The 12500-nt window shown below is 43.4% G+C and overlaps 1 protein-coding gene across 1 annotated transcript in view; it reads right to left on the bottom strand.

Moving 5' to 3' along the window:
- LOC134449106 (pituitary tumor-transforming gene 1 protein-interacting protein) overlaps positions 1 to 12500 on the bottom strand; it is a 54976-nt gene that overhangs the window by 11451 nt on the left and 31025 nt on the right. Inside the window, exon 6 of the mRNA XM_063198904.1 lies at positions 3770 to 3816. Coding sequence (XP_063054974.1) covers positions 3770 to 3816 — 47 coding nt within the window. The remainder of the gene's footprint in view (positions 1 to 3769; positions 3817 to 12500) is intronic.

The following is a 12500-nucleotide window of genomic DNA, read 5'->3' as shown; positions in this document are numbered from 1 at the left end:
ATTTATGCCAATTGGAGCCAATTTTGGATTGGAGCCAATTTTGGTCCCCTAGTGGAAATTCTCTCTCTGCGTTTATCCCATTTGGACTAGTGAATCACAATGAAGTACACACACTAGTCCGTAGCAGTGGGCTGCCTGCTGAGCGGCGCCCGGGGAGCAGTGTGGGGGTTAAGTGCCTTGCTCAAGGGCACTTCAGCCGTGGTCCGGTCGGGCATTGAACCGGGAACCCTTGGGTTGCCAACCCAGTGCTCTAACCACTGAGCCACGACTGCCCACAAATTTGGTTACCCACACAAACTGGCACAGACGTGCTATAAACAAGGCATGGCCAATTTCATCACAGCAGAGGACGGATAACTAAAGTGCGGATCCGACCAAATAGATCTCGGTCGTAATGGGCAGCAGACATCTGCGGACATCTGCGCCGGTGTGCGGGGTTCTTGTATTGAAAACAGTGAAATCTCACATGGGCAGAGCAGTGCTCCACACTTTGTCGGAACCTGTGTGTGGACGCCCTTTGTACGCTCCTGAGACTGCATTAATGCAACTTAGGAAGCACTATCCAATTTTGCACTAATTACACCATTTGTAGCACACAAGGTCAACATGGCTATACTACTCAGAGGGGGAGTGTTAGCCAGCTAGCAGGTGTTCCTGGCCTGTTTGAATCCTTTAGTGATTTAGTAGAACAACATTAGTTAAAAGGTCAAAGTGGCTACTCAAAAGAGGACGTAGGTAGCTAGCAGATCTGTCTTTGTGTAGTGATTTAAATATTGCAGCATAAGTCTTCAATAACACAGGGTCAGTGCAGCTACTCAATGGAGAGTTCAGCTAGCAGGTCTGTCTGTGTGTCTAGTGATTTGAATATAGTAGCATTAGGTCTGTAATTAATAGGCTCAGTGTAGATACACAAGGGTGAGAACAACTAGGAGGTCTGACTGTGTCTAAGGACTTGGACATGGCAGGATAATTCTGTGATAAATGAGGTTCAGTGAAGCTACTTAAAGGTGAAAGAGGCTAGCAGGTCTGTGTGTGTCTAGTCATTTAAATATGGCAGTATTACCGTGCAATAAAAGAGGATCCATGTATCTACTCAAAGGGAAAAGAGGCTAGCTGGTCTGTGTTTAGTGATTGCAATATAGTAGCATCAATCTGTAATGAAGGCGGATCAATACATGTACTCCAAGGAGGTTATGGGTAGTAGGTCTGGGTCTGCCTAGAAATGTAAAAATACCAGAAATAGTGTGTAATAAAAGGCGGTCAGTGTAGTTACTCAAAGGGGAATGTAGCCAACAGATCTGTCTGTGTCAAGTGGTTTAAATATGGCCGCATAAGTTTATGACAAATGAGGGCCAGTTCAACCACTCAGAGGGGAGTATGTAGCAGGTCTGTCTGTGTCTTACAAATTTGAATATATTAGCAGCATTAGCCAGTAATAAAACACACTTAATGACCATACATGGTCCTGACATCATTGTGTATGTACTACAGTAACAAATGGCACTAGTGTAAATGACACTAGTGTATACATTAAAATAAATGCCATTAGTTTCTGTGCTCAAAATTAAACTAGCAATGTCTGCAAGCAATACTAATACACTTTAAGTAGCGCTTATTACATTCTTGTGTTGATGACCTCCAAGGTGACACAGGGATGTGTACTTTCATAATTTGAATTTTAAATTTAAATGTAATGTTATTGATTACATGCAGAGTGCTGTAGCAGCAATATGGAAATTTGGAAGAATGGTGTGTGTGTGTGTGTGTGTGTGTGTGTGCGTGCGTGCGTGCATCAGATGCCCCCTATGAAAAGATATTGCCTTGGCCCTATAGTAAAAATGTTCTACACCCAGTAAAAACACACTGTGTAAAATATTTTGAAATTTGGATGAAGTCTACCGGGGCCACCAGCCCCATGAAAATAGAAAATAATGGTGATAGTCAGAATCTTGGAATAGAAATGGACATTTTGCTGCATAAAGCTCCCCAATAAAAACATATTGCCTCAGCTGTGTGATAAAAATGTTCTATGCACAGTAAAATCACTCTGTGTAAAATATGTGGAAATTTAGATGAATTCTACCGGGTCCACCAGGCCCATGAAAATACAAAATAATGGTGATGGTGATGGGCAACCTGGATTCCAAAGCTGAAGTCCAGTGCCACATATTCCAAATGACATACCTAGTTTTACCTTTCCAGTTAGGGCAATTGGACAGGTAAAACCAGGTAATTTGAAATCTGTGGCACTGGATTGTAGCTTTTGAATCTAGGTTTGCCATTGTCTTAAAACAGAGGTGGACAAACCGCGTGACACATTTGCCCCAGCCAATATAATGAACCAGCTGAGCCTAATTACCACTTAAGCCAGGTTGATGAGGTAATTAGTGAGATCGCCTGTATTGGGAGCACAAACAGAAGGAATATCTAAGCAGGTTGTGTATTCAGTCGATCCACTTACACAGACTTCAGTCTCAGGACAGACTGATGGTCAAACTGCTATATTTAGGCAAATTTGCTCTTTTGCAACACAATATCAATTCCTTGCTGCCTTGGACCACTGCTAGTATCAAGCAAGAGATTGCAAAGCTGTATGACTGTTATATTTGTGTGTTTCACCTGTGGGCCTACAATTCATGGAGGAACATCTGTACTAAAGCTGTGAATGTTCCTTGGAATGACTAGGCTACAAGTCAGTCAAAACAACTGTATTGAAGAGTGCCATTACTTCTTTATCCCATCGCCTGTGGTAGTATTTCACTTTACTCCATCAGATGAGTACCATAACTTACCTGAGAGGCCCTTGGCAATGGACTCTGGACCTGGTGATACCCATGACATACCTAGAAGTCACTTAAGTACAGGTTTTGGGAAGCCACTCTTTCCAACATCACATACAGTTGTATTGTATGTACTCTATTGAACTACTGCAGGGATTTCTTGAAAAAACACAAGTCATTCCAAGGAGCATTCACAGCTTTAGTACAGATGTTCCACCAGGTATTAACAGCTACCTGTACAATCCTGTAGGCCCACAGGTGAAGCACAAAAAAGTCATACAACTTCGCAATCTCTTGCTTGATACTGGCAGTGGGTCAGCTGGTTCATTATATTGGCTATATTTAGAATATGTGGCACTGGACTTTGGAATCCAGGTTGCCCATCACTATCACCATTGTTTTGTATTTTCATGGGCCTGGTGGACCCAGTAGAATTTATCTAAATTTCAACACATTTTCCACAGAGTGATTTTACTGTGCATATAATTTTTTTTTATCACACAGCTGAGGCAATATGTTTTTATTGGGTAGCTTTATGCAGCAAAATGTCCATTTCTATTCAGGGCTGGACTGGGCGATAAATAGGGCCCGGGCACTTTTGGATTTAAGGGGGCCCCCTCATTATTATTAGTGCCGGAGAACTGACTCACCGGTGGGCCCGCACCCTCATGGGCCCCTATTTTCAGTAATGTAAAAAATAAAAAAATGGGGGCCCACGAGGGTGCGGGGCTCACCGGGAAATGCCCGCCATGCCAGATGGCCAGTCCAGCCCTGTTTCTATCCAAGATTTTGACTATCACCATTATTTTCTATTTTCATGGGGCTGGTGGCCCCGGTAGACTTCATCCAAATTTCAAAATATTTTACACAGTGTGTTTTTACTGGGTGTAGAACATTTTTACTATAGGGCCAAGGCGATATCTTTTCATAGGGGGCAACTGATGCACCCTAGCGTGCGTGCGTGCGTGCAGGTCAGCCGAGTTACGTACCATACTTCTTGCGGATCTCCTCGTGGCGAGTCTTTCTGTCAGTCCTCCTGAAACACACAACAGAGGAACAAGCATGTTAGACCATGGGTGTGCGTGTGTGCATGAAACTACACCCAATAGTGAGGCGTGTGACCTGCTGGAGTGTGTGTAACCTGGACTTGCCACAACACTCTCTTCAGACAGGCTAGTGTGTGTGCGCACATGTGTGTGTGTGTGTGTGTGTGTAGTTCACTACTCGTCATACACTGTCACTCTGGCTTGGAGAGTAGCTTTTCACACTCTGGGCCTGTCAGCTATTATCACGCCAACTCACATTCAAACACACACACACAGCATGAGCAATCACACAGGAGAGCACTCGCATGTTTGTGTGTGTGTGTGTGTGTGTGTGTGTGTTCTGAGCCGCTGGTCGGCAGAGTAGACCACTGGGTGCATAAGGCACACAACAGATGAATGGACACTCCGCCTACTTCAACAAAACAACCTAGCTCCTAACACAAACACACACTGTTTACGTCTGTCTCTCTCTCTCTCTCTCTCTCTCTCTCTCTCTCTCTCTCTCTCTTCTATCTCTCTCTCTCTCTCTCTCTTCTCTCTCTCTGTCTGTCTCTCTCTCTCTCTCTCTCTCTCTCTCTCTCTCTCTCTCTCTCTCTCTCTCTCTCTCTCTCTCTAGGTTTTTCTATATTGAACAAAAATCAAAATCAATGCCGGCGCAAATTTAAAACGAAAACACACAATTCCACGTTCATTAGGCTGGGAATTGATGCCGAACCCCAATCAATAGTGGCCGCTTTGAAGAACAGGCAAGTCTTATTTTATAGGGGCCCTTGGGGAATGGATTGGGGAGCTGAGTGCTGTGTGTGTGTGTGTGTGTGTGTGTGTGTGTGTGTGTGTGTGTGTGTGTGTGTGTGTGTGTGTGTGTGTGTGTGTGTGTGTGCGTGTTTGTGTGTGCATGTGTGCGTGTGTGCGTGTGTGTGTGCACAACCCTTTCTTTCAGGCTGTGGCTGAGATTGCGATGCATTATTTAAGGGACGGGGTTAATGGCCGTGTTTAAATCTCTCACTGGTCCCAGCAGAGCACTCACCACCACCACCACCACCACCACCACCACCACACCCCAGTATATTCCCCCATCCATCTGTCCCCAAAATCATGCCCCTCTTCCAATATCCCCGCCTCATCAGCCCACACCACACACACCACTATCCCCACCCCATCCTACCCTGTCCACTGGGGCTTGGCAGTGGCACCTGACAACCAAACAAAAATGGGTAAAAACTTGGCCGTGGCTAGTAATAATTTTAGTCTGTCTAGCCACTTTGTCAGGTAACTTATTCTTGGGCATGATGACATATCTCAGCCCATTGTGTCACCAGTATATTTAGGTTCAAGACAGGGCATTCAGATTCTATTTCTCTGATATACTATGTTCATAGCACTGATCGTCTTGTTGCATCACTTCATTTTCTGATCTTAGATGTATGTGGTTCAGAGAAAAACCCAAGCAGGACTCGAACCTGGGTCCCCAATCCATGTAGTCTATGATACGGGTGCACTACGCAATGCTGCACAGCACCCCCTCCACCACCCAGCAGTCCATTTCTAAACAATCCCAAGACCCCCCACTCCTTCCAACCACCCACCTCACAATCCTGCCTCCCCTCCCCTCCCCATCCCCACCCCTCCATATTCTCCCTGTCTCCCCATCCCACCCCCACATCAGCAGTGCGTCGTAAACAACAGCAGCAAGAGCAGCAGCAGCAGCAGTAGTGGTAGTATTTTATAGGGGCCCTGACACTGAGCAAGGAGCTGGGGGTTGGAGGGGGGGTAAGAGAACCAGGGAGCTGTTCACACATCGTCATTCTCTTTCTTTCTCCGTTAACTCCCTTTGTGAGTGTGTGTGTGTGTGTGTGTGTGTGTGTGTGTGTGTGTGTGTGTGTGTGTGTGTGTGTGTGTGTGTGTGTGTGTGTGTGTGTGTGTGTGTGTGTGTGTGTGTGTGTGTGTTCCCTTGAGATCTCAAGGGGGCGGGTTGCCTTGCTTTGTGCAGTCCCGTCGAGGAAGTAAATCTAGCGATCAACACACACACACACACCGGTGTAAATCAGCGTGTTCTTTATGGGCAGGTAGTGATCTGTGAACAATCAACGTCACCACAAGAGCAGAGGTCTGGCTGCCATCTGCCATATGCGAACACACACACACACACACACACACACACACACACACGCACGCACGCACACACGCACACACGCACACACGCACACACGCACACACGCACACACGCACACACGCACACACGCACACAGACACACACACACACACACACACACACACACACACACACACACACACACACACACACACACACACACACACACACACACACACACACACACACACACACACACACACACACACACAGCTTCTGTCCATAGCTATGCAAACAATCAACAAGTGGCACAGCAGGCAGACGCTACCATAAAGCAAGCAAGCAAGCAAGCAAGCAAGCAAGCAAGCAAGATAGATAGATAGATAGATAGATAGATAGATAGATAGATAGATAGATAGATAGATAGATAGATAGATAGATAGATAGATAGATAGATAGATAGATAGATAGATAGATAGATAGATAGATAGATAGATAGATAGATAGATAGATAGATAGATAGGGAAGGACCACAGACTGTGGACAAAAAGGCCACTACAAATAAGCAGGGAGACAGAGAAAGGTAAAGGAGAAAGTTAAAACTCAATTATGGGTCATTCCATGTCAATTCACACGCCTTCCCCACATGACCCTCTCCGATTTGCCCGATATCTCACATACAGGTACCTTTTAATGTCAATTGAAAGAATACCAAGTATTAGCACCCTACGTCTAACGGTTGTGGAGATGAAGCCCTCCAAAGTGTGGGTGCCACACCCACTTTTTAAGCCTGTGAATTGCATTCAAAATTTACAAGCAGATTTTGACACCTCTAGTTTTAGTTTGAAGGAAGATACAGGTCTAAAAATCACCACGGCCCCTCATTATGACCCTGTCTACCAGATGATGTACTTACAAATAGCATGCCTTGATTATTTTTTGGCTATATTAAGCCTTAAAAATTGAATTTGTGAAAAGCGTGATGAAGAGTCTTGCCATTTTGGGGTTCCAGATCTTGGAAACCATGTATGCTTTGGGAGTTATAATTGATTTTCCATCATATTTGGGAACTGAACAGTGCATTCCAAAAAATGTAGGGCACTCAGACTTTTAATGATGGAATAGGAGGGACTCAAAAACAGCTTTTGGACAAAATTACCTTACGGTACCCTCTACTTCAGGCCTCAAATTAACCATGTGGGCACTTGATGACTGGAACGCCCTTTTAACCCCATGTACAGTAGTACTGTATCAAACATTCAAGCTTGGAGAAACTTTGTTTTTCAAGGTTCTTCATATTAATCTTGGCCTTCAAAGTATATGTTTTTGTCTATGTCTTATCACAGTGTCTGGTTTGTCTGCTGCCATCTGCTGGTCAAAAAACGCAAAAAACAAAAAACAGTGTAATGTAGGAAAACAAAAGGGGCTGGAAAATCTTGCCCATAATTTTTTCATTTATCCTTTATTTAGCCAGGATTGTCCCATTGAGACTACAGTCTCTTCTGCCAGGGAGTCCTGGTCAAAATGGCAGCATACATATAGTTACAGACACAGACAAACACAAAGACAAAAAGGAAAATAAATGTACAAAAAACACATTAAAAAGAATAAGTTTACATAAAACGTATTTTGAGATTAAAAGTAGCCTATGTGCTGCATAGTCAGAAACAATGACACTCCTCTGTGTATACTGTATTAATTTTCCTCTTAAAAGTCTCTAATGAGGGCAGAGAGTCCATACATAATATCTTCTGCAACTCATTCCATAGATATGGGGCATAAAAAGAAAAGCCTGTTTTCCCTAATTTCCTAATTTACCAATAAAGTAGCCTAGAAATCTAGACGCCCCTAGGGGTTAAGCTCGCTAGGCTTCCAATAAAGCACTTTAATTCTACAGTATATTGCTTTATATTAATTATGATTTTAACTAGCATTATGCAGAATGCTCAATCATGATTACATTTCTACCAGGACACCCCCACCCCCATGTCTGGTAGAAATGTAGTGCAGGGTGAGGCCATCTTGGGACTGGCATCATTATTGAGCATTAAGCAGTCACACTTAGGAAATTATTTAAACTACAAAAATATTCATCATGCTTGTTAAAATCATAATCAGTATATAGCAATATACTGTATAATAATTACAGTGCTTTATTGGTAAATTATGGGCAAGATTTTCCAGCCCCTTTTATTTTCTTACATTACACTGTTGTTACTTTTTTAGACCAGCAGATGGCAGCAGACAAAACAGACACTGTGATAAGATATAGAGAAAAACATATACTTTGAAGGCCAAGATTAATATGAAGAACTTTGAAAAACAAAGTTTTTCCAAGCTTGAATGTTTGATACAGTACTACTGTACATGGGGTTAAAAGGGCGTTCCAGTCATCAAGTGCCCACATGGTTAATTTGAGGCCTGAAGTAGAGGGTACCGTAAGGTCATTTTGTCCAAAAGCTGTTTTTGAGTCCCTCCTATTCCATCATTAAAAGTCTGAGCACCCTACATTTTTTTGAATACACTGTACAGTTCCCAAATATGATGGAAAATCAATTATAACTCCCAAAGCATACATTGTTTCCAAGATCTGGAACCCCAAAATGGCAAGACTCTTCAACACGCGTTTCACTAATTCAGTTTTTAAGGCTTAATATAGTCAAAAATAATCAAGGCATGCCATTTGTAAGTACATAATCTGGTAGACAGGGTCATATTGAGGGACCATGGTGATTTTTAGGCCTGTATCTTCCTTCAAACTAAAACCAGAGGTATCAAAATCTGCTTGAAAATTTTGTATGCAATTCACAGGCTTGAAAAGTTGGCATGGCACCCCAACTTTGGAGGGCTTCATCTCCGCAACCGTTGGACGTAGGGTGCTAATACTTGGTATTCTTTCAATTGACATCAAAAGGTACCTGTATGTGAGATATCGGGTTAATCGGAGAGAGTCACCTGGGGAGATTGTAGGGAATCATGTGAATTGACATGGAATGACCCTTATCTAACTCAACCTAGTCTATACTCTCCAATTGTACACAGTAAAGGCCCCCGGCACTGGTCCTGTACTGCCTCTAGCCTTTGTTTAACTAGTAGCTGGTTATCTATACAACCCTGTATTCAACTAATCCCATAACTTTGATGTACGTAGCTCTGAATTTTAGATTGTATTATTCTCCATCTTATGCATTGTATTCACCATATTCTCCATCTTATGTATTCTATTCTCCATGGTATTCTCCATCTTACTATAATAGAGTTTGGTTAAACAAAGGCTGCAGCGAGGAGGCAGAGGCACACAGAGCACCTGGACACTGGCAGTGGATGAACAGCAGAGAGAGCAGAACAGAGGTCATATGGACACAGCAAGAGAAGAGAGCACATAGACTAGAGCAGGAGGAGGAGGAGGAGGAGGAGGAAGAGGAAGAGGAAGAGGAAGAGGAAGAGGAAGAGGAAGAGGAAGAGGAGGAGGAGGAGGCTAGCCAGACTGAAGATGAGTTACTACTGCAGCACTTCTGGAAATCTGCTCATTTTACACCATCACTTGAGTTAATATGCTACCTCCAAGCTAGCATAATGTGTTGTCAACTTGACTCCTATGGGGTAAGCTAGTGCAGTCATTTTGACCCATAAGATTCAATGGTATTGCTAGCTAACTAGAAGTAACATCACCAGACTAAAAGGACGGCTGAAAGAACAGGAGAACGCTTAAACTAAAACATTGGGGGAAAATTAGCTTATTTCCAGAAATTGTGTGGAATCTCTGTCAGAGTCAGTCAACAGGTGACATAAAGAGCCAGGAAGAAGACACGTTTACTTAAAGCGATGGTTCGGAGTAGAATCACCCTAATGCCATTTGAACCGTGACACCCATCCACCTTTACACCCAAAGTGTTTTCTGCCGCAGGCTTACATCAACAGAGTTGCCGTGTTATTCGATGTTTATTCCGGATAGCTTGACTCAAGCGCATATGGATCCTGGGCACCGTCTCCAAACTTTCCCCACAAAAATAACATGTCATGACACCAAACTTCTACAGTATAACAAATGTGGTTTGTACTCACAAAAAGATGAATTTGAAACTTTGTACATAGTCCAGGAGTTTATTAGTAACAACACACGAGACGATAAGCTTTTCTGCTGCTAAACATCCGTCCACGTCACTTCCTCCAGCTGGGACTTTGTTGATGGAAACAAATACACGTGAGTCCGGAAGGAGGAAAACTCAAAAAGACAGCTTGCGCTACAACTAGAAATTAACCACTTCGGATTGAAATTTTACCACGTTTAATAAATAGAAGACGATGCCACACTCGTGCATATATCCTGGCTGTGGACTAAAACACAAACCTTACAATAAAGAAAGTTTCCATGAACTGCCGTACAGACATGATGACCAGGAACTTCTACAGCAGTGGATGATTGTTTTGAATATGGACATTACGACGCCGGTCGAGACGCTGAAGAAAAAGCGCTATCGTGTCTGTAGTAGACATTTCGACAAGGACGATTTCATCCAACCTAGGACTGTCAATGAGAACAGGGTGCAGCGAGTGAGAGTACAGCTAAAAAAATATGCCATTCCACGAGTGGGGCCACCGGCGACAGGAACAGTGGAGGTAAGTTTACTATTTCATGATAACGTTGTGTTCTAATTTCTCTGGTTCTATCTGGCTATGTGCAGAGAAATTAGAACAATCGCTTCCGGCAATATTATGCCATGCTGTGGACAGTCCCAGCTGGAGGAAGTGACGTCGACGGATGTTTAGCAGCAGAAAAGCTAATCGTCTCGTGTGTTGTTACTAATAAACTCCTGGACTATGTACAAAGTTTCAAATTCATCTTTTTGTGAGTACAAACCACATTTGTTATACTGTAGAAGTTTGGTGTCATGACATGTTATTTTTGTGAGGAAAGTTTGGAGACGGTGCCCAAGATCCATATGCGCTTGAGTCAAGCTATCCGGAATAAACATCGAATAACACGGCAACTCTGTTGATGTAAGCCTGCGGCAGAAAACACTTCAGGTGTAAAGGTGGATGGGTGTCACGGTTCAAATGGCATTAGGGTGATTCTACTCCGAACCATCGCTTTAAGGCAAATTGAAAAAATTGGAATATGTGCATGGCCAAAACATTGCATTGCCCTTTAAATTAAAATGAACACGCATAGCATGGGAGCATATCTCTACTTTGCAACAGAGTCTCTGTATTTATTCAACAGAAAGATTACACTTTGGCACGAGGACTGTGGCGCACGAAGGAGAAGGAGTCAGAGGCAGAGAGAGGCAGAGGCAGAGGCACACAGACGACAGAGCAGCGGGACACTGGCAGGAGATGAACAGCGCAGAGCACTAGAGGTCACAAGGACACAGCAGCCAGAGACTGCATAGACTAAAGGAGGAAGAGGATGGATCGCTGCAAGTTTTGTTGTAGAGATGCACTGATATTGATACTTGCTCATTATGCTTATACTCGTACTCATAAAACACTTGCCGAATTCAGGCACCGATACTGCTATTAAACGAAACAACACAGCATCTCATCACATGCTATTGACTTGAAAGCAGCATGGGAAAAAAGTGCTGCCTCATACATTTACCATCATTTTCATCTATATGGAAATGGACAATAAAGCAAATATCACTGGTGGAAAAAACAAAGTTGCGCATATATTTTCATTGTATGTCGGTGGTAAAAGTATCGGTATTTTTTTTGGTTTTCAAAAAAAGTGGGATCGTGCATCCCTAATAGAATGTAGTCGTTTTGGTCACTTTTACTGTATCATGTAGTTTAACGACAACATATGATGTCTGGACAGACTGAATAGGTGGTAGGTCCTTTGGATGCCTTGCATAAAGTACTGCTCATCGTGATAGACTGCTGGTTATATGGAACAACTGCATAGATCTGGATAGGCTGTCCAGACAGTGCATTTTACCCAGCTTACTGTATAAAAACAGGCTAAAGAATACAGGCTGTAGTCAGTAGGCTGCAGGTAGTTTCAGGTCATTTGGACAGACTTTCCCAAGACAGTATAGACTTTGGGTCATCTGAACAGAGTGAAGAGGTCGCAGGTCATGTGGATGGACTTCGGGGTCAGTGGGACACTAAGGCCACAGATGCTCCGTTCAGTTCCGTTCCATTCCATTCTGTTCCGTTCAGCAAGTTGCCCTGGGGAACCATGGAACCCTTCACGCCTCAGTGCATGCGCTGGCACAGGCACGGAACTGCTTCATCAACAGGTAATTAACTGGGTCGACACGCCGGGGAGGAATTCCAGCCATCTCAGCTGTTTGAGGCCAATGTAAGTTGACAGTGGGGAAAATTCCGCTAAAAATTCCATACACGCTACAGTTTGGCTCAATGGGCAATTGGCTTACATTTCTAAAATGGCCAGAATTCTCCTTTAATAACATGCTGATAAAGTGTTACATTACATTGCACTTAGCTGCTGCTTTTATCCAAAGTGACTTACAATTAATTACAGGTAATCAGAGAGAGTAGAGAGAGAGAGGTTCCATTGGCCCATTGTTTCCTGGTTCTATTATGGCCCCCCTTAGGCAGACCTAGGCAGACCTA

The sequence above is a fragment of the Engraulis encrasicolus genome, chromosome 5, assembly GCF_034702125.1.
Source record: "Engraulis encrasicolus isolate BLACKSEA-1 chromosome 5, IST_EnEncr_1.0, whole genome shotgun sequence".
Classification (NCBI taxonomy): Eukaryota; Metazoa; Chordata; class Actinopteri; order Clupeiformes; family Engraulidae; genus Engraulis; species Engraulis encrasicolus.
This window is presented reverse-complemented; position numbering and strand designations above follow the sequence as displayed.